Here is a 27657-nt window from a genome sequence, read left to right as displayed (position 1 = left end):
GCTGTTAGCTGGCTCACCAGCCTTCAGGCGATTCCAACCCCCTTTATTTCTTCTCATCAGGGCATTTCTCACCAGGAATAGTACACTCAATACAGCAAGAAACCTGCCTCAATACTCCAAGGAGTCCCTGCCCAGCTGGCCACTACCCATAGTACCCCACGACAAGCTTGGGATCCAAGCACAGGACAATGTAGACCTCGTTAAAGTTGTATTAATATTTTTCACTACGTACCTGGCAGTATTTGGGGCATAATTTGGGTGCACACCTTCCACTAAGCTATCGCGTGCGTCAGGCTGGGTGGTTCCCTTACCCCACCTTAGTTTTAGCAACCTAAAAGTAGCTACGTTGGGGGACTTCGTTATCTGGGTAAGTTCGCTATCACCCCAATTCATTCACTGGCTGTGTCGACTAACCGCCCAAGGCTTTCTGCCCTCATTTATTATCTCTGAGTGCGTCCGCCACCTGCACAATTTCTGCTGTGGGGTGTGGGTCCGCTAACCGTCCCACTTTGTGTTTGTGTTTTAATTTGGGGTTTGAGTCCGCTAACCGCCCCACTTAATTTGCAGGGTGTGTCCGCTAACCACCCAATTACCTGTCCAGGGTGTGTCGCTACCACCCACTCTCGTTGCTCTCCCAAGGAGCACCCTGCAGTGTCCATGGTCCCAGTTACTGCCACATTTGTCTTTATTTCATTCATACAATATCATTAGAGAGCGAATTGTTGTTAACCAGCGATAAAGTCTTCCTTTGTTTATCAGCTTTATTTATCACGTGATATGCAAGGCAGAGTCATGGAATAATTGTTAAGTATACCTTCTTGGTCTTGATCACAGCAAGGAAATATGCTCTTCAAGTAGTTCCACAGTCTTCCCAGTTTGTTCTTTAAGATGCTTTGAACCTTGGTAAGCGATACATAAATGTTACTACTTGGTAAACTTAGACATCGTGACATTTTTATGCTTTGAACTCGAAAAATGTGAGTTTTTGATAAATAGAAGAAGAAGGAGCTTTATTACCAGTATATATAGAATACTTACATACATAAGTAGATAATATGTAGGTTTAACCAAGCTTAAAAGCAGAGCTCCCATAAAATACTTTTAATTTACTTGATACGATAACGAACAAAACTAGGAAAACAGACAACACAATATGCAAATTACCACGTGCAAATGTCGAATAGCAAATCCTGAACAAAACATAGCCCAATCAAAGAAATGTTTCAGTAACTTCTTCAAGAATGGTTATCATTCAAGATAAGGCCAGGAAATGCATTTCAATATTAGTTTTGCCGACGGCTTTGCAGTCATTTGAAATCTGTGATCTGTGTTTAAGACACAGTTGAAAGCTTATTGATTGTCATGTCTTTGCGGCCATCGAGGGAACGAAAACTTCTCCAGGTTTTCCTTACCAGCAAAGTTTTTATTTTACGGTTTTTCTTTCCATTTTAAGGCCAAAAGAGAAAATGTTTTGTGTTATGAACGAAAAAAATCTTGATGGCTTACCAAATTTTCTTAGGTATGGGACTCCGCTCGCACGCCTTCGACGTGCAGCAGCTTCGCTACAACTGTGCAGATGTAACAAAAGTTACTCCAGTAACTGAGAAGCTTAACTTAAGCCAAGTAATTTATTTGCATTTTTAAGATTACAAATTGGCTCACAATAAGCTCGGCGAGAGAAAAAAATGAAAAACACGCAAAAAGGTATAAGATACATGTAAGAAAAAAAAAATGAATCTCAGAGTTTGAAATTAGGCACTATGGTATGAATTGAAAAGTTTTTCCGTAAGCTGTGCTTTAAAACAGTTGAAAAAAGATGCCTTATACTTTTATCCAAGCGGTTGAAAAACAAGATTCTTTATATTTTACATTTTCATCCGAGCTGTTCGAATACTTAGAAGCTAAAAGACATATATCTAATTTCCCGTAGTTTGTTTTGACTTGATCAAAACAATAGGTAAGTTTTGAGGCAAATCTAGTTTTTTAACTTTGACTAGATTAGAATTCTGATAGATTATCTGTGTGGGAAAACAGCTGCTGTATGATTCTTAACTTTAGTCTGAAGAAAAATCAAAGGTGTTCATTTGTGCTTGACTCCCGTACATTTGACTAGAATTTCCCGTCAAAAAGATATTACCCTGCACTGCACACAGAAGGTAGTAACCGGTGGTTTGTAGTATATGACGCAGGCTAGAAGATGAGCGCAGTTCTTTTTGGTTCATTTTCAATTTTACTTACTGACCTTTTTAGTAAAAATGTGGTGGGGGAGGGGGAGGAGAGGCTAAAGCCTCCACCAGCCCCTGCTTCCGCACAGTCCCTGGGCAGAAGGCTACAGGTGAAGAAAGAGTAACGTCCACGTAGATATTGTATTACTGCAGATAAACAAAATAGTCTCAAATTTTAGAAGCAAGAAACTGGTTCTTACCTGTGGTGTAGATAACGTGTACAGGATGGGGTTTAAGGCCGAGTTTATCGGGAGCACAAACACAGCTAGCCACACAGCTAGGTCTCCAGGAGAAGAGAAAGACTTTTCCAAGATTGACCTGAGTCCAATGACTATCACGGGCATCCAGCAGGCACAATCGGTAAGGATGATACAGAAAACCCGCCTAGCAAGGGCTCTTTCTCTTTTTGCGGTGGCTGATTTGGATCTGGCTTGGATCTCTCTGGCAGTACCTTGGCGGGCCATACGCCGACTCGATAGGTAGGACTTAGCGAATATCATGGTATAAGCAACCGTGATAAAGAGGAAAATGGCAAAGTTAAGGCCAACAAAGAAAGCAGCGGAGTACTCCCATCCTACTGGCTTTTTAGAAGTAAGTTGCAGTGGCAGGCAAACAACAGATCTGCCATAGTAAGTGTGGTACCCGTAGGGGTGATCAAAATACGGAAGGCCAAACATTGGAAAGAATGCAATCAGGAAACCAACAACCCAGATAATGAAGCACAGAATGTGCGTCGCCCTTGGCTTAAGAGCAGTACCATCGTAAGGGAACACAATATTCTTAAGCCGGTCAGCGGAGATCAGAGACATCATCATTAAAGACACCTCACTGGATAACAAAGCGATAGCCCCTGTAAGCTGACAAGACCAACCAGTACGCCACTTGAAGTCATGCAGGTAATACTTCCCAGACCACAGAAGATCTTTCGTACCCACTGTGTATAGATATATTCCGTTCAAGCCATCAGACACCGCCAAATGCCTTAACATGATGTTCTGTACCACGTTTTTTTCTTTGAAGATCCTTCTCCAGATGAGAACGAATACCGAACCAATGATTGAGAGGGATCCTATCACCCAGATACTTGTCCTTGGGGCTGGATTCCTGAACATGCTCTCACAATTGGCAAAGTTGTCGTTGAAAGCAAAGTCACAGCCAGCGTCTTCCTTGTGCAGATGGCAGCACATCAGGTTCGTGTCCACAGTCCTAAAAGCCATTAAATACCTGTATTACAACCATAGACCACTTTGGGAAAGGTACCCTTTCTTTAGTAACCTACAAGAGCTCTCTTTTCAAGTGTGAGATTAAAGTTGCTATCTTTTGTTGTAACAAATCATGCACTTGGAGATTTGAGACTTTTTCCTATAGTTATAATAGTGGCATAGGGCGAAATATGAAACATCATGCAGACTGTAGCTACCACAGCATCATCTTATCCTCGACTATATGAAGTTGAATTTATGCTTAACTGTGCTCAAGACAGGTTAATTTCGTTCAACAATGATAAGAATGAAAAGCCTTTTCTTACTGATTAATTCGTGGTTGGTCTAGTTAAATCACGATCTATTGACAATCTTACACTCTCATGATGTGCTTTAAATTCTTAAAGAATCCCTCTGGAAGCTCGTTCATCTCGTTGTAATGCATGTATCTGTAAGTTAAGAAGTTCCATAAATGGTGTATTCGTTACAAGTACCAAGATTTGTATACATAAAGGTCTACAACTCAATTTGGTAATAACTGGGTGAAAAGAATGTGAAAATTGGACCAGGTTGCAAGCCGAGTCCAATTTGGCCTTCATAAAAAAAGTTTTGAATTACATTATTTCTGTTGCCGATACTTCAATTCAACAACGTTTGAAGTTTTTGGATCATAACTTATTCTACAAGTCCAGCCAGTTTTTGCAAAGTAAAAATTCTATACGACCAAAACCATGTGCTTACATCCGCGTTACAAAGTTTCTTACTTAGTACTTTATATAACGTTCACGCAATGTCAAATCCGATTAAAGATAGAAAACTACAGTTCTGCGGCAGTGACATCCTCCCCTCGTGTTCGACCAATCTAATTGGCGAACACTCTTCCAGTAGCACCAATTTAGTTACAGGACATTTCATTACATCAAACTTGGTCTTTACTTTAGATGCTCGTACAATATTGTCCAGGAAAAACTTTCACGACTCTACCAAGAGGCCACTAACCTCTTGTGACTGCATAGTCATTAACTAGTATCAAATCTCCAATCTTGACATTGGCAGTAGGCTGTAGCCATTTCTTACGGGTAATCAGACCAGGTAGGTATTCTTGTAACCACTGATTCCAGAAGTGGGTCGCAGCTCGCCAACGTTTGTGACTTGATATCTTCTTGTCAACAAAGAAACCGGGTGGTTAGTTAAGAGTTCCTCTTCCGATGATGAACTGATTCGGAGTTACAACTTCAAGAGCATCCACATCTGAGCTTACTTCAGTCAGAGGACGACTGTTCACAAGTCATTTCACTTCAGCAAAGACGGTTAACAACACTTTGTCAGTAAGGACTTAATTCTGTAGGACAACATCTACGGCTTTCTTGCACGATCTCATGAGGCGCTCCCATACACCGCCCATATGAGGCGTGGCTGGAGGGTTGAACACCCACTGAATTCCTTCTTGACTCAACACACCTCCTATCGTATCTTGGTTCCAATCATCGTCACACACGCGTAACTCACGGTTTGCTCCTACAAAATTTGTTCTATTGTCAGAGTAGATGACAGTTGGTTTACCTCTTCTAACAATAAATCGTCTAAGGCACGTATTGAAGGAGTCAGTAAATAAGGAAAATGCAACGTCCAAATGAATTGCTCTAGTCATCAGGCAAGTAAAGAGACAGCCATATCTCTTCTCCTGTTTTCTTAGATGCTTCACCTTAAGCAGTCCAAAGAAATCCACACCAACTTTAGAGAATGCTGGTGCAATTTGTAGACGATCATATGGGAGACTCCCCATCATGGTGTAGGACTGGTTTTGCTCCTCGCCGTCAGCAGCAAGAACACTGATGAAGAATCTTTCGTACTGTAGCACGGCAGCGCAAGATCCAATACTGTTGTCTCAACTCATTTTGGACATGGTCCACTCCTTCATGTTTCAGTCTCTCATGACAATTCATGACGATGATACAGGTAAACTCATGATCGTGTGGTAACACTATCGACTATCACTATCGGGTGTCAACTGTAAAATGGAATGTCGGCTCTCTCAATTCGACCACCGGCACGAAGAATTCCATGTACATCAAGAAGGGTGTTAGACATTCCAATTTACTCTTGCTTGAAACATGTTGTTTCCACTTGAGTGCTGCAACTTCTTGAGGAAATGATTCCTCTTGGGTACTGCGGATCCAAAACTTTCCGGCTTGCTCTATCTCTTTAACCAACAAAGTACCAATATGACGTTCCGATTTCGAGTGCCTACAGTTGTAGATAAACTGGGCAAGATACGCAGTTACTCTGAGAAACGTGGTCAGAGATGAGTACTTAGCTGGAGAAAAGTACTTGTCCTTTGGATCTTTCACTACACCAATCCAGGTCACAGTTGTTTCTTGGGCCTGTGGGTCATCAATGGATTACTTGGAAGGTTCAAGCATTGAATTTCTCTTCGGCCATTTCTTTTCAGGTAGGAGCAAGAAGGCAACGACTGCCAGATGTGATCGTAGTTACTAGTAATCCCCTGTTACCATCATCACCTGGGTTTAACAGTCCTGGACAGTGATTCCATTGTCAGGGCTCGGTTGAATCCAGGATCTCACCAATTCGGTTGGCGATAAAGGCGGGGTGGCGTTTACACACTTCATGAATCCATTGAAACTCAGTGCTGCTATCTGTCCCGAAATAGCTAGAGTCAATGATATAATCATGTTCCATGATTACTACCAATGATAACGTCACACGCAAAATAGCAGCCTGCAATTCAAGGTTTGGTATGCTTAAGGGTTACTTGGGTGCCACCCGAGTCTTGGCCGTAACAAATGCACATTTTACTGCTCCACTGACATAGCAGATTCGAATATAAGCCATTGAGCAGAGTGCCTGTTCGCTGGCATCCCTAAAGACATGAAGCTCCATTTCTGATGGGCTGTCTGGAACATGACAATAAAAACGGGGGATGCGAGATTGTGAAATTCTACCTAGCTGTTCTTGCCACTTAGACCGCTCCTCTAGAAACTCTGATGGCAGTACATCATCCTAACCAATACCAAACTGCCACCCTAGCTGAAGAAGGATTTTTACCCTGACCAGGAATGGACATAGGAATCCAATGGGATCAAAGAGTGATGCTATCAGGTTCAGCACCTTGCGACGAGTGTCGGCCATGTTCCACTTTACAACTTCATAGACAAAACAGTCTGAATTGGTGTCCTAGATGACACCAAGAGCACGTTCCATAGGCATTATGACATTTTCATCCACGAGAGCTTTTTCCAGTTCTGGCATTTGCTCAATCACTTTTTCCTTATTTGAGATCTGCTTGGTCAAGTGAAAACCTCCCAGATTAAGCATTTCATCAAATTGTTGTTGCAGTTCCATAGCTTCATCGGTTGATTTAACAGACTTGAAAAAGAGTCATCCATGTGAAAGTTTCGCTTTACAGCTAGAGCGGTGATTAGAAACTCCAACTCATTACCTTCCGCACTTCTCAACAGGGCATAGTTGGAACAAGTAGGCGTACATTTCCCTCCAATGTGGCTTTCACAACAAGAGAGGGTTTGCCAAATCTGGATTCCTATTCCTTCAGTGCTTCATAGTAAGAATCTCCACTGTAACCACATCCTTCATTTGGAGACTTAGCTCTTCCAATCACAGAACTCTGAAGATGTTGCATTTTTCTATTAAGGGCCCATTAACCGACTCATGCGCGCGCTCGCGCGCGTTGCTAGGGAGGTGAAATTTCACTTCCGGCTACTTAGGTCGGCCTGAGCGTGGAAAATATAAAAACTCCATAACTTGCAAATTCGCTTAAATTTTAGATGTTTCTTCTTTGTGTTTCACAAGATTCAAACTAAAACAAAGTACAAGCAAAGACAAAATAAGTGAAAAAGAGAAAAACAGGAGCAAACGAAAGAGAAAAACTGACTTCGTGTGGTTTTGTTTGATCTTACAGGAGTGCACTGGTAGTGTAAATTGGGCACGCCCTGATACGGTAACTTCCAATGTATATCGGGCACACTTCCGGTTTCTTTAAATGCTAAAGAAGACGCGGTTTCTCATTAAATCCAGCCTTTTTCAACGAGTTTCGATTAAAGCCAACGTTGAAGACATAGCTATGCATTCCTTTTTCGAAGTCATTCTTTTTTCTGAAAATTTCGAATTTTTCAATATTTTGAAATTTCTCAAAATGTGACCTTTTAGAAATGAAACAAAATCTATGCATAGAGTAATGAGGATTTAATATAAAATATTAAATCAATGAAAATATCCCGATAAAGTAATTTCCCTTGGGGCCTTTACATTTTTTCCGTATTAGTCACATGACCATGGGCGTGACCTAATGACGTCATCACTAGTGTTACTGATCATTATAAAGTTAAAACACACAGAATAACTCTGATATAACCAAAAATGACAAGGTTATATGAGAATAAATTATCCCTAGCAACGGCTTAACAAGATCAGTTAATGGGCCCTTAAAGAGAAGATTGGCATCATGAACAATTGATTTAAACATTGGAGACCAATCAGACCAGTCTAAAGGATCACCATCAAACCTGTTTAGACATAGTTTAGGAAGAGCGTCACGAGTAGACTGGCCGCAAAACAGGAGTTTCTGGTTGTTTGTACTTGTTAAAGCTGATGGCTGCGCTTGTAAATCTCCAATCCATCAGTGATAAGATGGCAATGTTTCCTTAGGATTGGCAGCCCTTGAACTCTGACGGAATGCTGACTTTGGCTACTGAAATGATGATGAGGATTTAACAGCTTCTGCAGTGACTTTGGTTGATAATACAGTTCCATGATCGATTCACTTCCTCTTCATGGAAAAGACCAGTTACAGGTTTAGGAATTATGGGTAAGTGTCCTTCCACAGCAGTTGATGGAGCAAATTCCAAAGATTCATCCACAGAATCAAGCAATGGATTAGGCAGAGCTTTAGGGTCATGATCTTCATTTTGCGCCTTTTCAAATATTGCTGCTTCTGCTACGAGGCGTGCAGCCTCGTCCTTGGCTTCCTGTGTCTCCTCTTTCTTTAGCCTTGAATTTGAGCCTTTCAGCTTCGTCTTGAACAAGTTCAATCTTTCTTTTAACCTCCGGTTCCTTGTCGAACTCCTGCATTCTTCGATGTTCCTCCAAGGCAAGCTGCTTTGTCATTTTTACCCCAATTTCGGATCTTGTCGTAGTAGAAGTTTTGCTTAAGCTTGATTTAACCGAGCTTGATCAGCTAGAAGTTTCCTCTGCTCTTTCGTCAAGGTGTCCGTTAGCCTCCAATTGAGCTTCTTGAACTCTTTCGTGCTGTTCCTCGTATCAATCTAAACTGGTTTCGTGTTCGTTCTCTGGTATTACAGAGACGAGTTCATCATCAAGGTCTCACGCTTCGATGAGATACACTTGCAGATTGTTTACATAGCTTCAATAATAGCTTTCCGTCCGTATTGTTCAATGGTTGATTCTAATTTCTTCAGAGTGTTAGTTATTCTTCTTTTGACCGCAGCACGTTTGTTTTTTAAACTTATAATTCTCGTACTCACTGTTTGGGTTGTGCGAGCTGAATCCAAAGGGCGTCCGCCATCGGCGGTCGCCTTCGGTCAAATCCATACCAAATTACTAAATTCCACACCACTTCTGGGATTCGCTCGTTCTATCTCGCTTCCAAGGATCAGAAAAATGTTGCCGATACTTCAATTCAACAACATTTGTAGTTTTTTGACCATAATTTATTCCACACGTTCAGCCAGTTTTGACAAAGCCAAATTTCTACAGGACGAAAGCCATGTGCTTACATCCGGGTTACAAAGGCTCTAACTTAGTTCTTCATATCATGGCTACGTAATGTCAAATCCGATTAAAGATAGAAAACTACAGTTTTGTGGCGGTAACAATTTCTCCATGCAGTCGTGGTACGTGTTAACTTCTGTTCAGTTCTTATATTCACTTGCATTATTCACCATCAATATCAATTACGTTCTCACAACGTGACCAGCTCCCCGTTGCCACCGATATCGCAAACGTCATCTGTTCGAATCCCATTCAAGCCTGATTTTTTTATTCAGGCTTTCATTTCACAACTGCTTAACTTGTGTATATAACTGCGATGATCATTCATATCGTAACATATTTCTTCGTAGTTCAAATATATGATCTCGCGTACATTCCCTTGCATTCTATATATTGAGTGTACTAAAAACACAAATACTTTATTAAAAAGGTAGGGTTAATACTCACAACAGCATTAAACGTGGAACATGCTTGAAATTCGCAATAGACACACTCCTAAGCTGGTTGTCAAATATGTTTCTGAGGGAAATGAAGAATAATTGCAATCAAGGTGGCTGGCAACAGTTTCCAGCACTTTTCCAACAGCTATACTTTGACGGAACATTACTACCACAGTTTATCAAGTGAAACTATTTTACTAATATCACATAAATGCCCAGCCATTGGTGAACTAATGATGGTAATTTCAAAAATTTAATATGGCACTGGACTCCATCCTCAGAATTTTTTTAACCTTGCAAAACGTTACGTCTTATCTCGAGCTAACTATATAATGAGCCTTTTCGGCGATACAGCGGCCATTTTGAATTCTGTTGTTTCAAATAGCTATTATGGGATGCTGATGGGTCAAATTAACATGTATTTGATCTCCTGAGCATCCCATAAGAGCTATTTGAAACAACAGAATTCAAAATGGCTGCCGTATAGCCAAAAAAGTCCATTGGTCGGCAGGATATGATAATACTGAATACAGTTTTGAGAGCCAACACTTAGTTTGTCCCTCCTATGTCAACAACCGGCGTTCCCCCACGCCAAAAAAAATAATAATAATAAAAAAGATTATTGGGAACCTATGATATATGTTCTCGCTCGTTTAGCTATATTCCTGGGTTAACGGTGCAATGGTGCTTTCTACGTTGTTAACTAAACGTCACAGCCTACACGGCCCGAGATTTCATTCTGTAACAAGCATTACAGGATATTGTTATGTCGGTTACCATCAAATATATACCTACATTGACAGGAGATTCCCTACACCTTCGAAAATCCCTTCAGGCAACTCTTTGAGCTCGTTCTCCGAAAGATAACTTAAAATGAGAGAGAAATAATTACGACAGGAGGGTCACTTACACCTTCCCAATAGCTTATCACTAAAAGTATGCATCGCTATGACTACAAAATAACGATGGCTTACAGTGTTTCAGCCAGAAAATTTTACTCGAGGGCCAAAGTGGCCCCTGAAGTCTTTTTTAGGGGCCAAGTTTTAGGAAAGGGGAGAAAAAAATGCATTAGAGTACGGAGGAAAATAAAGCAGTTTATTAGGATCTATGATAAAAATTGATAGTAAGTGCTTTTTGAAGTGTTTCTACTCAAAAAAGTTTCTTTTGAATCAGGTACTAGTATAAAGGACCCGTAAATTACAAGAGAACAATCCATAGGCATACACGACGTAGTCAATGATCAAGGGTTCGCAATGCGTTATAGGGCGATTTCCAGCACGGTCAGCCATTTGGAAGTTTTCCGCTGTGAGAGAATCAATACAGCAAAGGAAACGGATAGATTGACTTCTTTTCTTATGTTGCATGTTTTAGAAGGAAAGATCTTTCAATATAATTTCGTAGAAGGACATATTGTATGACAAAATAACTGTTGTTGATCGTCAACGCACAGAAATGTAGTCGCCATAATGGCGACTGAGCCAGAAGTTTTGGTCGCCAAAGATGAAATGGTAATTGCATTGGCCATCGTATCGGTCACCATTTGGAAACCTGGGATGGCTTTTAAAATACTATGCCCGTGTTAAGCGTACAGCCTTGTAAAAGAAAAGGGCCAAATTGGCCCTTTTTTCGTTTTTCTGGGGACCATCTCTGATTGCAACGTGGGATTCCCGCAATGGCGCGGTCTGGCGGAAACACTGCCGCCGGCTTATATGTCTGCTGACATAGCTTATCAGCAACAAAAACGACACATCCTGTAAAAAAGACATGCTCTATTTAATCTGTAGGAATATCTGTCCCCCTCCTCTCTTCCACAGTTTCCTCCATGGGAAACTAAAATAGCTACGTTTACTTACTTTTCAGTTTCTTTTAACCTACAACGCAGATGCTCTTTGGGTTGAAAGAGAGATTGCGTGGCGATCTCAAAAATCGCCTGCATAGGAGGCTTAGTCTCTTTACAAATTTGAGTTATCCTTTAACGTTATAACAGTCCCTGTCCATAAATATGGAAAATAACTCGGCAAGGGTCGAAAATTCGATTTCACTCATATTCCTATGGTAGATAGGCTAGGGCATGACAAAAACTACCGGATAGTCTTTTTGGCAAAATACCCTTTTATTCCAAAGAAATATGCAAATTACCAAAGTCCGTTAAAATCGTCATTTGACGCAACATTTTGTTAAACAAGTTTGAGAGCCTCGCATGCAAAACCACATCATTCTTCCTTCTTTAAGACACTCAAATATTTTTGTGCAATGTTTAATTGTGTACTGGGTTGATTTTAGGGAATGTTGCGGTTTTTGTTGGGTGCAGAATAATTAAATTTCGAAGACATGTATTTCATTCACTTAAAAGTACTTCGTAAAAATAACTGATTTTGACCATGTGCGAAACCTTCAAATGGATTAAGCTTCTGGTGGTTGAATCGCAGAAGGATGGTCTACAGGTTCCTGTAAAAGTTTCTTTGGGCAAATGATTGTGAGCGACGCGAGAGCTTTTCAAAGTACGTTAAAAATGCAGATATTTGACCATCCGTCGTCAAATTTCAATTTACGGGTTAGACATATATTTTAGCAAGCGCCACATGTCTTGAGCTATATTAAGTTGAAATAGACACAGAGCTGATAATTTCGAAATGTTCTTACCTTATTTGCTGTAAAAGACAGGTCCAAAAGCCGATTTGACGTGTTTCTGTCACCATTCGTCGCACATAAAGCAGAAGTTTGCTTTTGTTTACACAACGTCCGATGTACATCGCCAACTGTCAACTTATCTAATGGTCGAATACCATGAATCTCTGACCCTCTTTCGACACATATGATGACCACTGCATCTAAGTCAAAACGGCTAAGTGATTTGTAGATAGTTGCTTGCTTTGCACTACACCAAAATATTACGTTTGATCATCGTTTGATCTCTTGCTGCTTGAATCCTTGCTTGCAGCGGTTCCTTGTTTGTTCGTCACGCAATGCTGTCATCCCTTTTTATGGGGTAGAGGTAGGACAATTTCTATCCTAATACGTAAGGCTCCGTAAGGCTCGGAACCAAAGGGAGCACACAATCTTATTGAGTAGGAAGAGATTAAATTAAGCAATGGAAAGAATGAATAGTTAACCATTGCCCGTGTTGTCATCTTTTACTAGACAACCGCCACCTACCCGCCCTGCGTAAACACTGTAACGCTAAACTCGTACCTAGGTCTTTTCGCGCTGTGCAACTATTTTTGGTTTACATATAATACAATGGGTTACCCTCGGGGAAATGGGAGGTGGCTGCTTAATAGGGGTTGGTGTACCTTGAATATTTTTTCACCATCGGGCTATAAATTTCTTAGTGAACATGGAGTCAACTCAAGACAATCATTATAGACGTCATCCTCGGAGATCCAGGGCCAGTTATTGGGAGTGGGGAAAAGTCTTAACGGGTGGGAAAAAAGTTCGGGCGAAGACCCGCTTACACTTTTTCCCCGCCCCCACTAACTGCCCCTGGGTCTCCGAGAATGACGGCTATCATGATTGTCTTGAATTGACTCCATGTTTACTAAGAAATTTAGCTAAATTTATAACCTGATAGTGAAAAAATATTCAAGATACACCAACCTCTATTAAGCGGCCAACCCCTGTTAAGCGGCCACCTCGCATTTCCCCGAGGGTAGCCCACTGTATTATATGTAAACCGAAAATACCGTAAATCCTCGAATTAGCGCCCTCCCCCCCTCCTCGAATAAGCGCCCCCTTCGAATAAGCGCCCCTCCTATCGGCCGAAATTTAAAATAAGCGCCCCCTTCCCCTCCCCTCCCCCCATTTTGTGGACGAAAAACGAGACAACAAAGGGTGTATAGCTTTCGTCGTGTAGTATTAGATTTGTATATTGTTTCAGTTTGTGAACACGTTTAGTGAACACGTTGAACACGTTAAGTACTAACAGTGCCGCGATTTAAACTGTAGAATCAGCTTTTTATGTCAATAAACAGCTTATGTTGGTGTTTAGGCGCAGATGATGTATTAAAAGAATGATCATGTCAGGCTACGATTTGGGAAAAATTAAATAAGCGCCCCCCGTCTTATCCTAGCGCCCCGGGCGCTAATTCGAAGATTTACGGTAATAGGTCCTTTGCAGCTGGGGTCACGTGACCACATTTTTTCTTTAAAAAATTTCTATTATGGGCTATAACTTAAAGAATGCCAGAAATGGGAAGAGCATACTGAAAATACCAAAATGGCCAATTTTGAGGCCCCCATCTATTAAGAATGAGATCTTACGATGGTCTGAATTTTTAAAAAATAAGAAGATTTGTATGGAAAAAGTTGTTGGAGAGCAAAGCCTTGCTCTCCAGCAACAATTTCCATACAAATCCTCTAAATTTTCTGAAAATTCAAACTGTCGTATTAACTTACTCTTTAATGCAAGGGACCTCAAACTTGGCCATTCTAGTATTTTTAATATGCTCTTTCCATTTCTGGCATTCTTTAAGTTATAGCCCATAATAGAAATTTTTAAAAGAAAAAATGTGGTCACGTGACCCCAGCTGCAAAGAGCCTATTGCACAGCGCGAAGAGACCTAGCTACGAGTTCAGCGTTACAGTGTTTACGCAGGGCGGGTAGGTGGCGGTTGTCTAGTAAAAGATGACAACACGGGCAATGGTTAACTATTCATTCTTTCCATTGCTTAATTTAATCTCTTCCTACTCAACAAGATTGTGTGCTCCCTTTGGTTCCGAGCCTTACGGAGCCTTACGTATTAGGATAGAAATTGTCCTACCTCTACCCCATAAAAAGGGATGACAGCATTGCGTGACGAACAAACAAGGAACCGCTGCAAGCAAGGATTCAAGCAGCAAGAGATCAAACGATGATCAAACGTAATATTTTGGTGTAGTGCAAAGCAAGCAACTATCTACAAATCACTTAGCCGTTTTGACTTAGATGCAGTGGTCATCATATGTGTCGAAAGAGGGTCAGAGATTCATGGTATTCGACCATTAGATAAGTTGACAGTTGGCGATGTACATCGGACGTTGTGTAAACAAAAGCAAACTTCTGCTTTATGTGCGACGAATGGTGACAGAAACACGTCAAATCGGCTTTTGGACCTGTCTTTTACAGCAAGTAAGGTTAGAACATTTCGAAATTATCAGCTCTGTGTCTATTTCAACTTAATATAGCTCAAGACATGTGGCGCTTGCTAAAATATATGTCTAACCCGTAAATTGAAATTTGACGACGGATGGTCAAATATCTACATTTTTAACGTACTTTGAAAAGCTCTCGCGTCGCTCACAATCATTTGCCCAAAGAAACTTTTACAGGAACCTGTAGACCATCCTTCTGCGATTCAACCACCAGAAGCTTAATCCATTTGAAGGTTTCGCACATGGTCAAAATCAGTTATTTTTACGAAGTACTTTTAAGTGAATGAAATACATGTCTTCGAAATTTAATTATTCTGCACCCAACAAAAACCGCAACATTCCCTAAAATCAACCCAGTACACAATTAAACATTGCACAAAAATATTCGAGTGTCTTAAAGACGGAAGAATGATGTGGTTTTGCATGCGAGGCTCTCAAACTTGTTTAATAAAATGTTGCGTCAAATGACGATTTTAACGGACTTTGGTAATTTGCATATTTCTTTGAAATAAAATGATATTTTGCCAAAAAAACTGTCCGGTAGTTTTTGTCATGCCCTAGCCTATCTACCATAGGAATATGAGCGAAATCGAATTTTCGACCCTTGCCGCGAAATTAAGAATTTGTCTGATTTTTACAGGCAGGCACTCATAAGATGTTTATAGCAACTTTATTTGCACCAAAAAAAATGTGCACATGCAAATAGGGTGCCAGCAGGGAAGAACTTAATCTTCATACAAAGCTGACCCTCTTAATAAAATAAGCTTAACCCCCTCAGTAAACTTTTAATGTGGCGAGTAATGTAGATTACTTCCATGCTTGAACATGGAATATTAAGCAGCGAAAAACTACACAAGGGAACTCTTAAAAACATCTAAGGGGTTTACAAATAACAATGAGCACAAGTAGTCTTTGACATGTCTGGTCCTGCACTTGTCAAAGAACCTTATGTAAACTCAATCTTCTTTGGTAATTAAAATACCCTGGGGATCATTCAACTACTGCTCGTCGACGAGTCAGTTTGGACTTATTCAGATCTCAAAGTTTGCCATTAATATCTTCACTTACAGGTCATACAAATCCACCAAGCCTTGGAATTGATTAGGATGAAGCTTTTTAAGCTTATTTCGGTCCATTTTCCTGTAGAATTGTAGAGTTAGAGAGAAATTTATGAAGCAGAAGCGGTTTGGTGCTACATAATAGTAAAAACTATGAAATAACTTTTTCGCATCACAAATCTTCTGGAAAAACCATTAAAATATTTCTGGTTCTAGTTCGTCTTAAAAGGCTTATTTAAAAAAAAAAGTAACTAATGACATCATTGACTGGATCAAGAGATCGGCATCATCTTATTCGTTTAAATTTTCACGTTTTTCGCGAATTGACAGATTGAGACGAAAATCGTGTCCATATATAACAGCTATAAGTTTCATTTCTATGGTTTAAATAACTACAATATCTATATCTGAAACTTCTTGCTATAGTTTAGTTTAGTGAATGGCGGAAGACTAGTGTAGCCAATGTTTCCAGTGGAGAAACGAAACTTATGACTCATTGCTTCCGTAGAATGTTATCAAAAAAAGAACCTATGTTGACGTACTCAGGCGAAATCTAATCGCCCATTTTTCATTTAAGTACACCTGAAATCGAGAATTAAAAATCTCGTGAAATATTGCGTGGCCAAAATCGCAAAATTAAGTAGGCGCCAAATTAACTACGAATAAGGTCCCTTGAAATCACAGCGATGCTCTGAAAATTGACACGAAAAAACGATTGATTGCTTGAGCACCCTTGACATAATGCTTTTACTTACAGCGTCTTAAGCGCGGTGAGATTAGAAAAGATCTTTGGTGGTAACTCCTCGATTTGGTTTTCAGGCAGAAATCTAAAATTTGAAAGGATAAGCTGCAACAACATCATATAACATGAACAAAGATCAAGAGTATTCACGATACTGTGAAAAAACGGCTTCTCGCTGTTGTATTTGAATTATGCGCACAAGATACAACTGAAACTGGTAACTATTTCTTGTAAACCAAACTGCAAAGAAATACATATGACATTGCTTATATCCCACTGTTAAAAAGAGTCCTACTTACAGCCTTGTAAGGGTTGCAAGAGCATCAAAAAGTCCTTCTGGTAAACGTTTTAGTTTATTGCTGGATAAATTTCTAAAGGCGACAAATAGATTGACATTAAGTAGTTTTTATTCTACAATCGATCGATCAATGGACTGCTGACATAATTTTACCGTTCCCAATCCTGCTGTCCCAATTTCCCCAGTGCCAAGGGACTGGGGAAATTGGTTCGTTATAGCGACAAAATTCCCTTAGCTGTAACAACGTCAACAAAACAAAAAGGGCGTGTAGTTTGCTCGCAGAGTAAGATAGAAAACAGAGTTTTTGACAAGGAGACTAATCTAATCTGCGCTAATGCAGAGCCCAGAGGTTCACAGTTGGATCAGTTGAGTGCAAAAATTAAGAAAAGGAAAACAAAACTGACCATTCCTATACTACTTTTAACATGAGATTGAATGAAGATACAATTCGCAGGCCATTGTTAACAAAAGACATAACTTCACTCTATGAGTGAGTCCTTGTTTTTTTCTTGGGGGGGGGGGGGGTTGGAAGTGGGGAAGGGGAGGCGTTCGCTCGGCGTCTATTAGACAAGGGACGTTTATTAGAGGGGAACTTCGAATACAAATTTTACTCTTGAGAGAAGGGGGCATTTATTAGCTACGAGGCCTTTATTTGAGAGTGGAAGTTGATTAGATTATTCACGGTAGGGTAAATACCTAAGCCCCATTTTTGGTACGTTTCGGCGGCATATCAGGCACGTTTGTCTCGCCATGGGAATTTTGTGTCGACTCCGTCTCACTAAAATACGAAGGCCGAAAAAAAGCTCTTTTAAGTGTCAGATAGTGGGTGTACAACGGACATTTCACGCTTAGACCTTCGTTATTGTGTTAAACACACCAATGAAGTTCGAAGCTGAAAACTCACTATTTGATACCTTAAATCAGCTTTCCAGCCTTGTGGAGCTTTTGTGTTTCATTAAGGGAACCAAAAACTGAAGTGCTTGCTGTTTGCATGATCTTGCTGCATACTAACACCTCTTGCAATTTTTTGACGCTCAGATTGATCTTTCTTCACTTCCGACGTAATGTCATGGAGCCACTCATGAAAGTTATCTCTTCTTAATACCAATATACTGAATCTAGTGAATCTTCGGTTTGTCAAATATGGTACGTTGCGGTAAATCAAGCACGCAGTCAAGGCAATCAAGTAATATGTCAAACACGAGAGACAGTGTTTCATCGGTATATCGAAACACCGAGCAGAGTGTTAAAAGTACGACGCGTAGCCGAGTATTTTTGACAAAATTCGAGATGTTTGGATAGCCGATGAAACACTGTCTCGAGTGTTTGATATACCTTCTCAAACAAAACAAACACTAAGGAGTAGACGGTGAAGTAAAATTGTCAAAATTTATGCTAATTAAGACCGTTATCCAAACCTCTTTCACGGTTGTGATTTTCTTTGTTTTAACTGGATGGATTAATGAGTTTGAGAAGCAACGTTCCAAGGAAATCAAATATAGTACAACCCTACTTGTACACTAATATAAATGATGTAATCTGATTAGTGGAACTATCGCACACTATCAGCAATTGTTTGCAATGAAATCTCGAGCAATCGAGCTAATGATCGGATTAGTAATTAGACATTTTTGAATATTTTGTTTAAAAAGGGGCAGGGGGGGATGGGGAGGGAGTGTGGAAAGTTTGGCAGCAATTGTTTTAAGATACTACGAAAGCCGAGAACTCACAGCTCATCCAAGTTTACTAAATCTTTAAATATTGTGGCAGGCAACTCCTGGATGTTATTGTTTTGCAACCATCTGAAAGAAAGATACAACGATATTAAGAGGGTCCTTCTTAACTTCAGATTTAGAACAGTTGCTAAGGGATTTCTGAGGGCGATATTTAGGGGGAGCTATTTTGAAGCATTCTGTAGTGCCAAATGATGAATTTTAAATAAAGGATCGCTTGATTTGAGCAAAAAAAAAAAAAAAAATGATTCCGCGTGCGTGAATTGTGCTAGTCACAAACCGCGCGTTAGAATTTTAAATCCATAGAACTTGGAAGAAAAAAGGAAAAGTTCCGATTTCTCTCATGAATCAGAAATAACCTAGCCTTCTTTATAATCGTACGCATGGAATTACTGATTACATGTAAAAGGGAAAAACTGCTGTTGAAGGTCTGTTTTTGCGGGTGTTCAGTTTTTTACCTCATAATTTGTATGAAGATGACATTGATAATTTTCGCATTTGGATGCCTTTTAAAGAGGCTGGCAACAGTTTCCAGCACCTTTCTAACAGCTTTACTTTGAAGGATGATTTTTTTTGCCACTGTTTAACAAGTAATGCTACAAGTTGCAACCATCTTACTTTTTACATATTAGGTTACCATAGCAACGACATGAGCTGCTAAAAACACCCTTATATTTTAGCTTAAGCGCTTTTAACTCAAAAACGAGCTTGATGACCCCTATTTTTTCTTATCGAACTGTGATAAGCATGATAAGATGCAACTTTTTGCAAAGTTTAAAAAAGTCCTGTGTAGTGGGTTCAGAGCCACCTTAAATTCTTGAAAATGTTATCAAAAGCCAAACGCCAAAAAACAGAACAGGTGGCAAATGCGGTCAAAGCCAAGTTAACAAACACACTGAAATAAACTGCAGGAACTAAGGAACAGCCTAAAACACATTTAAGGTTGCAAGTTATCACATATTACTTGCCGTTTAAGAATTACAGCTGATTAAACTGCCACAGATTACGTAATTTATGCATTTCAATTTTTTCTCTAAACTAATTGTAAATAGCTTTCTCTTGAATTAAATATGAAAGTAAAAGACTCGATATTAGAGATGTAAACTTCTATCATTACAAATTTCTGTTGATATAAATGATCGAAAAAATTGTTCAACACAAGAACAATGTTGAATTCGACAGTGAACTACCACTCCCTCCCTCAAAACGTTGTAACGGCTTACTTATTGTACCGGAGATAACCGGTATCCTCGAAAACTTCCTGTATTTAGGTAAGCCTTATGAATTCAGTCACACCTTCAGCATGAAGTTCGAACCCCTTAGTAAAAAAGTTTAAAGTAATTTAGACTTTGAATGGTACGGTAGAATACGCGAGTCTAAATTATCATAGTCTTCACTTACAGCTCTTTCAAGTTCCTCAAGCCATAAAACAATGTCTCGTTTAACCCTTGAAGCTTGTTGTTTTGCAATTGTCTGTGTCAATTAGAAACAAGTATTGTAATACATGATGATTTACACTTCATGAATATTATATTTTCCTGTATCATTTTTCTAAAAAGATACCTAATTGAAATGAAAACTCTGCTATTAGTGTTTCACTGCATTATGCCACAACTTAAAAGTTCGATTTGATAAAACCAATAACTTCTTAGTCCTTGATCGAGGTTGCTTTTTAGCAAGACTCTCAGCACAATTGAAAACGTGTTGAGTCTATCCACTTCATCCTTGGTTTCATAGACCCAAAACTTGATTAGACTGGTCTTTCTCAAACTCAATAATTTATCAAGTTTAAACAAGGTGATCATAACCATGACGGTGTTTTATCTTACCAAGCACAGATTTTTACGTAACATTTTTCCATTTTATAACACCCCAGGCACTATTTCACCACATTTCTAGTCACCTTGAAATTTGTCTAAAATAGTCTGCTGTGAGTCTTATTTTCAATTATTAGTGTATTTAGGGACTTACAGATTAATGAGTTTGGTATTGTTGCTGAAAATCATGGGTGGTAAGTATTGTAACTGGTTATCACTCAGAAACCTAAAAATATCATTTTAATTGAAGGTAAGTTTATGACAATGACAAATTCATTGAAAAAGATGGCAAATCCAATGTGCGGCAATTGGGATTTCAAGACAAAAACTTTCAGGTGAGGTGACATCCTCATCTGACGTTCCTTGCCTCAAATAAATGTTCTGGAGGCAATATATACCTTGTAAGCTCATTATCATTGCGAAACTATTCTTGAAGTTAAAGACGGGATGTAGATTCACTCTTCGCCCCCCTCCCCCCAACTCCATACAGCGGAAGAAGCTCAAAACGTCCGGTCTGAATGGGACTAATGAGGTCAAGAGACGCTCATCATAGACGTTTTAAAACATTTATGTGTTTAGTAAGTGGTTTGAGCCCAGGAGTATCAATAGTTTGTATGCTGTGATCGTCCTGGTGATGGTAATTCTGAACTGATGTTGGGGTCTGACGTTTCGAAAAGCTGAGCGCGATTCATGCTCAGAGTCAAGTGAAAAGCGTTTGTCAATTGATGGTGTTGTGAGTTTTGTCCGTTGAAACCGTTTAGTCGGTTTAGCCGTGATGGTATTGGGTAACAGACTCGTGCCAACAGTCGTTGGTTGGTTCTAGTAACTTTAGATCCGTCCATTGCTAGTCATATTGAGTCGGTCAGTTTGAGTTCTGTTCTTCGGCTTTTTGTTATGTCGTGAATAAGTCCTAGCAAGGTGTTGGCAGTTGTTGCTATCTGTTGAGAGGCATTTGTTTTAAGTTGGTGAACCAGCTCTCCAGTCCCAATTAATACTGTGGTCTGTCAGTTGATGATTTTCAGCAATACGATTGTTGAAATAATTTTGCGCTGCCCGTTTGTGTTCAGTCAATTGTGTTAAGACTTCTGCCAGTCGGAGCATTTGATCCTGTATGCTGCTTTTAGTTTGTTGCTTTATTTGTCCCTGTCTTTTACGGTGGTCAGTAATTGTTTACCTACTTTGTCTATATAAATATGTTTGAACATTAAGAAAAACGCAAAAAAAAAAAAAAAAAAAAAAAAACGTAGGGGTTTGAAAATAGTATGCCTTTACACTTCTACAGTTAGTCTCTCGATTCTTAAATGTTCATTCACAACCCTCACTGAACCGTACAAGAATTGAGGAATGGGTGGAGCCCCATTCCTTTACGTTTAAGCGGTGACCTTTATACAAACAGGCAAACCAAGCAAGTATCAAACCAAGTTGTAATGGTAGCCTCAAAGATCGTTAACAAAAAGTTGTGAACGATCTACTGAAAGTGTGGCATTCCCAGTGCGAAGCAAGGGTTTTAAGTCTGCTACAAAGGAATATCGCTACAAAAGACAGCCAAAACGCGGCAATTTTAAATGGGTGGACTTCAAGACAGAGATCGTATCATAGACTTAAGAAAGAACGTTGCGTTGTACTTGCAGTGTTATCATGACATCAACAGCTCTCACCGTCACGCAGTAAAGAAGGACTTTCGTAAGGACAAAACTGTAACATGTAGAACAACCTGACACCTCTATAGTGTTTGGCTGTATTTGTTTGGGTACTTATCAAACCTCTCAAAAAGAAAGAATGCTTATCATCCAAGCAGCTTTAGCGGCCTCCACTATCGCTAAAACATTCAAGGAGCACAAGGCAACCGAAGTTTCAATGGCCAAGGCTTGATTTGGTGTTCTAATCCTGCCTTACAAGCGAGGCCAAAGATAAAAAAGTAGAGAATCATAGGAGGCCTATGGCAGACAGGTCCCCCAGATACCAGAGGGTAGGACTAGGAGTGACTCCGCCAGTGAAATAAGTATTTCAATCTCTCCTCATATAGATTTCAAAACAGTTTGACTGATATGGGCATTTCTTACCTCAGAGGTAGCAAATTATTATTGTTAAGCCAGAAGATGCGAAAGATTCTCCTAAGACAACCGTTGTGGAAGACACTGATCTTGTTCATATCATCTTTTACCACTCCCCAGTAGTCGGAACCATGCAGCAGAACTGGCTTAACCATAATGTTGTATAGTCTAAGCTTCCTCCTTAGGCTGTACTGCTTCAACTTCCGTATAGGCTGGAGTCTTGAAAATGCACCGCGAGCTTTCCCAACCCTTGCTTTGGTGTCCTTCTGTGCTACATTGTCCTTTGAGACAAGGCTTCCCAAGTAGCTGAATTCCTCCACCAAGCCAACTGGTTCACCATCTGCTGTAATGAGTGCATCTGGGAATTGCATTGATCCACATAACCTGGGTCGCTGAGGTGTTGATGGACAAGCCTATCTGCTTCACACACCTGCTGAGTCTTCTCCTATAGGAGGGAACGTGTTGTGGAGAGAACAGCAAGGTCATCTGCAAAGTCGAGATCTTCAAGCTGGGAAAAGAGTGTCCACTATACGCCTCTGGTTCTATCAGCCATTGTCCTACGCATGATCCAATCAATGAGGCAACCAGAAAGAGGATAGGAGAGGTGACACATCCCTGTCGCACACCAGACTCCACAGAGAACCGATCTGACAGGTTTCCATCTAGGATGACAGTGCACTCGAACTGTTGGTAGAACAACCCCTTGAGTGTGACCCTCTTTAGAGGAACCTAAAACAGATGGGTGTTGTTGTGTGCACGTGATACCTAAGCTCAAACCTTTTAATGAGTTTCGACAAAACTAATCTATAATTATTCAGTCCTAACGAGTTTGTAGCAACTAGAATTTCAGTGACATAATACCCACTAATGTACTAATCAGAGATGATAGCGACGACAAATCTCATATGTCATGGACAACCCGTTTGATATCAAAGCTGACATCTTGGATTGAAAATATGCTAAATCTGCAAAGGAAGTGATCTATGAAAAGAAGAGAGAGGGTAACCGACCATTTAAGAGAATAAACTGTATGTGAAGTTAACGCCACTGGTACCAAGCCCTATACTTGCTTATATTTCTTCCTTACTCAGTCGCTTTGTGAATAATCTTAAACTTGTACATAAGATCTCCCAAGATTCAATAATACTGCTGTGGCCAGCAGAAACCTGGTTCCCACACTCGGGCACTACAACTATAGCATTGACTAAAAAATCATCCAACCAACTACAAACTTACACCATCATTAAGGGCCCATTAACCGATCTTTTCGAGCCGTTGCTAGGGAAAATTTATTCTCATATAACCTCGTCATTTTTAGTTACTTCAGAGTTATTTCATGTGTTTTAACTTTTTCATGATCAGTAACACTAGTGATGACGTCATCAGGCCACGCTCATGGTCATGTGACTAACACAGAAAAAATGCAAAGGCTCCCAGGCAAATTACTTTCTCAGGATTTTTTTCATTGATTTAATATTTTAATTTAAATTCTCAATACGCTATGCATCGATTTTGTTTCATTTCTAAAAGGTAAGATTTTGAAAGCATTTCAAAATATTGAAAAATTCGTAATTTTCTGCAAAAAGCATGATTTCGAAAAAGAAATGCATAGCTATGTTGCTAACGTTGGCTTTAATCGAAATTCGTCGAAAAAGGCTGGATTTAATGAAAAACCGCGTTTCCTGTAGAATATAAAGAAACCGGAAGTGCGCCCGATATATATTGGAAGTTACCCTATCAGCGCGTGCGCAATTTACATTACCAGCGCACTTCGGCAAGATCAACTTGAACAAAGCCACACGGAGTTAGTTTTTCTCTTTCTATTGCTCTTGTTTTTCTGTCTTTCTCCTATTTTGTCTTTGCTTGTACTTTTTTTACTTTGCATTTTGCGAAACACAAAGAAAAACATCTAAAATGTAAGCGAATTTGTAAGTTTTTGAGTTGTTTTTATTTTCCGTGTTCGGGCTGACGTAAGTGACCGGAAGTGAAATTTCACCTCCTTAGCAACGCGCGGGAGCGCGCGCATGAATCGGTTAATGGGCCCTTAAGAACCACAATGAACTTCTTATAATGGTCTGTCTAATGGTGTGATGTCTGACGACTATACCGACGAAACCGAATGTAGATGTAGAAGAAAACTGCCTTTCATCAAGACCCTCGTTACCTCTTGCAGAGAGGGAACACAAAAACGGCTTAAACATACGTCGAGAAATTGTTGGCCTATTGTCATCAAAGTAAAATCACTTAAAGTTCTCTCGAAGTATAAATAAGGCCCTGGACCTGCTTACCAATCTGTATCTATACACTGTATAATCAGGGCTTGAGATACTCTACTATAAATACCGCAAGTTCGTCCATCATATTACTGTAGACAGTGGAAACCCACTTTGCATCTTAGCCATTTGAGACGCACTTCCAACCAACCAGCAAAACAACCAACCAGCTAACCCACCAACCAACCAACCAACTAACCAGAGTAAAACTGTTTTTGAGATGTTTCCAACATTCTACCTTAACTTCTTACATCTAACATCGTTGTATTAACTGATCAATTGTAATGATTAACTGTAATGTTGGTGACGTTTGCATTGTAACAGGACAACGGGAGCAATCTTTTCTGTCAGGGGAAAAGCAAAAATAGAAGTGAAAAATTATCTGTTTGTGAAAAGGCTGCTCGCAAGTATTACAGTTTATCTATTTTTATTTTTCTCATTTTTACTTACAGCCACTTTAAGTTGACCAAATTGGAAAAGAGTTCATCAGGCAGCTCCTCAAGGAAGTTCGCGTCCATAGATCTGAGTCAAACGTTAAAATACACACAGATCAACATTTTTAGGTAGTTAATATTTCACAATGTGAAATTTATTCTTTGTTAGATGATGATGATGATAGTAATAATAATAATAATAATAATAATAATTGATTGAGATTAAATTTCGATAAACATTTCAAAATAAAAATGAACGATAGAAATTTTACACAACGTTTCGATGTCGTCATGACATCATTATCAAGTGACAAGAAAATAACGGTTTAACAGTGTTATATATGCGGTGAGAGGTGTGATTGTTCATTAACATATTTGTTTGAACAAATAGTTTCGCGCGGATGGAATCCGATTGCGTGTTCAGGCTAGGTTTCTTCTTTCTAATAAACAACATTTCGTAAATCAAACAATCCAGTTTTCCGTTGCATTTCTTTAGGACGGAAAAATTATTGACAAGGTCGTCGTTCTTTAAATGCTTTCCGATTGCGGAGAACCTGTGTTCATCAATATGTTGGTGCAAATGCCGGCTGGTATACCCGACATACTCTGCATCGCACAGATCACATTGGTAATTGAACACTACGCATTGTTGATTAATTAGAGGTGGTTTTGGTTCACGCACCTTGAGATCTTCACAGATTTTGCGACTCTTGAATACTGGTTGAAGAGTGTGATCGATTTTCTTGCTTAGGTCAGATAGTTGTTTTTTCACTGCATCGGCCGACGTTTGATCTGTAAATGCCAATACCACTCGATGAACAGTATCTTCGTTGACAGGTAGTTGAGGTGACAAAGTGTGAAACGATGGAGTTAATTAGGCTTTCAGGGTACTTGAGGTTCGTAAACATCAGCTTCAGGCGATCACATTCAGTTACGAAAGACTCCCATGTGAATGACAGGTGAAAAGCACGGTTTATCATGGTTTTAATGAGCGATTTCTTGTACCTTTTGTCCACATGGCTTTGGTGATGGAGTAGTAGGCCGGTATTTGTTGGCTTCCGGTAAACACTGGTTTCCAGTTTGTGACCTTTCTTAAGTTCCATACCAATAAATGGTAGCGTGTTGTCAGAAGCTAGTACCATTGTGAAATTTATGGATGGGTGACAGTTGTTAAGTGTTGTTAAAAAGGCTTCTGCTGCTGGCACATCCTTCATCGTGGCAAGCGTGTCATCGACGTACCGCCTATAAAACTCTGGGAGCTTGTTGTCATGTTCTAATTTCTCTTCGATGGAGCAGAGAAATGCGTTTGTCATAAGGGGTCCCAAAGGTGAGCCCATTGCCACTCCGTGAGTCTGTTGATAAAGCTTGCCATCGAACTGGAACAATTGGTTCTTAGTTGCTACTTCTAGAAGTTGCATCAGGTCAGGCTGATTGATGTTTAACTTGTGTGTTTCGTTAAACCAGCTGTTTACGAACGCTTTTTCGGCGATTATTTCGATAGTTTCCTTAACTGGTTCCATCTGCGCGAAACTATTTGTTTAAACAAATATGTCAATGAACAATCACATCTCTCACCGCATATATAACACTGTTGAACCGTTATTTTCTTGTCACTTGATAATGGTGTCATGACGACATCGAAACGTTGTGTAAAATTTCTATCGCTCATTTTTATTTTGAAATAATAATAATAATAATAATAATAATAATAATATTGATGATAATAAGTAACATTTGTATAGCGCTAATTCCGTGTAGTTCATTAGCACTTCACAATTTAAATAAGTAAATAAAAGCAAAACAAACTAGATGACAAACTCTGCTTGATTACTTATCACACTTCAAGTTGCATCATTCAAAGTTATTCTCGGCATGATGTACTTTTTGATGACGAAAGCAACTCGTAAAGAATAGGCTCACATAGTTTATAAACAAGCCTGCATCTTGACCGAATAAGCTTGGTCAATAAAGGATTTATTGTATGGTTTTCGGGTAAATTTTTATTGCGAGACACAGCGGGTAGTCACGAGCGGACAAGATAACTCCATCTTGCTCGCTCGGGTAGCCAATCGCACCGCAGGATTTGGTTCATCTTGCACTCTCACTGGGCAAGACATTCAATAAAGTAATTTTACAAGCTTAAAATATGGTGTTCCGAGAATTCTTTATCACACAAAGTGGATCAAAGAATTAGCCTGCAAATTTAATTTAAATCTGAGTCAAAGCTCATTCCTGCAAAAACCAAAATAGATCATAAATAACCAGACTCATTGTTAATTACCCTCATCACTCCTGATAATGCATCCATTACAAAATTTCGGACGATTTTATTTTCGGACAAAAAAGTGGCCGAATAAAAAAAAAACCGTCCGAGTGCGTCCTAGTTGAGACACGAGGGAGTTTAAGTAACCACGACGGCGAAGCCGAGGACAACGTCGATTAAAAATTATTTTATGTTATACCAACGAATGCCGCGGTACTCCAA

The 27657-nt window shown here is 39.6% G+C and overlaps 3 protein-coding genes across 3 annotated transcripts; all 3 read right to left on the bottom strand.

Moving 5' to 3' along the window:
• Positions 1-740: 740 nt before the first annotated feature.
• On the bottom strand, positions 741-15856 carry LOC145479924 (G-protein coupled receptor GRL101-like). Its single transcript, XM_081458401.1, has 6 exons — positions 15832-15856; positions 10429-10500; positions 9641-9712; positions 3805-3876; positions 2426-3431; positions 741-899 (listed from the first exon to the last, which is right to left on the bottom strand). The coding sequence occupies exons 3-6, from the start codon at positions 9646-9648 to the stop codon at positions 762-764; spliced, it is 1224 nt and encodes a 407-aa protein (XP_081314527.1). The 5' UTR covers positions 9649-9712; positions 10429-10500; positions 15832-15856; the 3' UTR covers positions 741-761.
• LOC145479942 (uncharacterized) lies at positions 15828-20600 on the bottom strand. The gene is made up of 6 exons (XM_081458418.1): positions 20566-20600; positions 19996-20067; positions 18592-18663; positions 16863-16934; positions 16577-16648; positions 15828-15903 (listed from the first exon to the last, which is right to left on the bottom strand). Exons 1-6 carry the CDS (start codon positions 20598-20600, stop codon positions 15828-15830), a joined length of 399 nt encoding a protein of 132 aa, XP_081314544.1.
• Positions 20601-25924: 5324 nt separating this feature from the next.
• On the bottom strand, positions 25925-26692 carry LOC145470358 (uncharacterized). Its single transcript, XM_081454196.1, has one exon. The coding sequence runs from the start codon at positions 26690-26692 to the stop codon at positions 25925-25927; it is 768 nt and encodes a 255-aa protein (XP_081310322.1).
• Positions 26693-27657: the final 965 nt, after the last annotated feature.

This window comes from Orbicella franksi, chromosome 2, assembly GCF_964199315.1.
Source record: "Orbicella franksi chromosome 2, jaOrbFran1.1, whole genome shotgun sequence".
Classification (NCBI taxonomy): Eukaryota; Metazoa; Cnidaria; class Anthozoa; order Scleractinia; family Merulinidae; genus Orbicella; species Orbicella franksi.
This window is presented reverse-complemented; position numbering and strand designations above follow the sequence as displayed.

Bases quoted from the DNA above. Each gene is read 5' to 3' on its own strand.
- LOC145479924 (XM_081458401.1), bottom strand. The intron at 3,432-3,804 runs GTAAGATTGTCA...AATGGCTTTTAG, and splicing joins TTAAAGCACATCATGAGAGT to GACTGTGGACACGAACCTGA. The intron at 900-2,425 runs GTAAGAACCAGT...TCGCTTACCAAG, and splicing joins ACACGTTATCTACACCACAG to GTTCAAAGCATCTTAAAGAA.
- LOC145479942 (XM_081458418.1), bottom strand. From the start codon at position 20,600: ATGATTTTCAGCAACAATACCAAACTCATTAATCT. The intron at 16,935-18,591 runs GTGAGTTCTCGG...TGTCGCCTTTAG, and splicing joins TTAGTAAACTTGGATGAGCT to AAATTTATCCAGCAATAAAC. The intron at 16,649-16,862 runs GTAAGTAGGACT...TTCAAATTTTAG, and splicing joins CTTGCAACCCTTACAAGGCT to ATTTCTGCCTGAAAACCAAA.
- LOC145470358 (XM_081454196.1), bottom strand. From the start codon at position 26,692: ATGGAACCAGTTAAGGAAACTATCGAAATAATCGCCGAAAAAGCGTTC.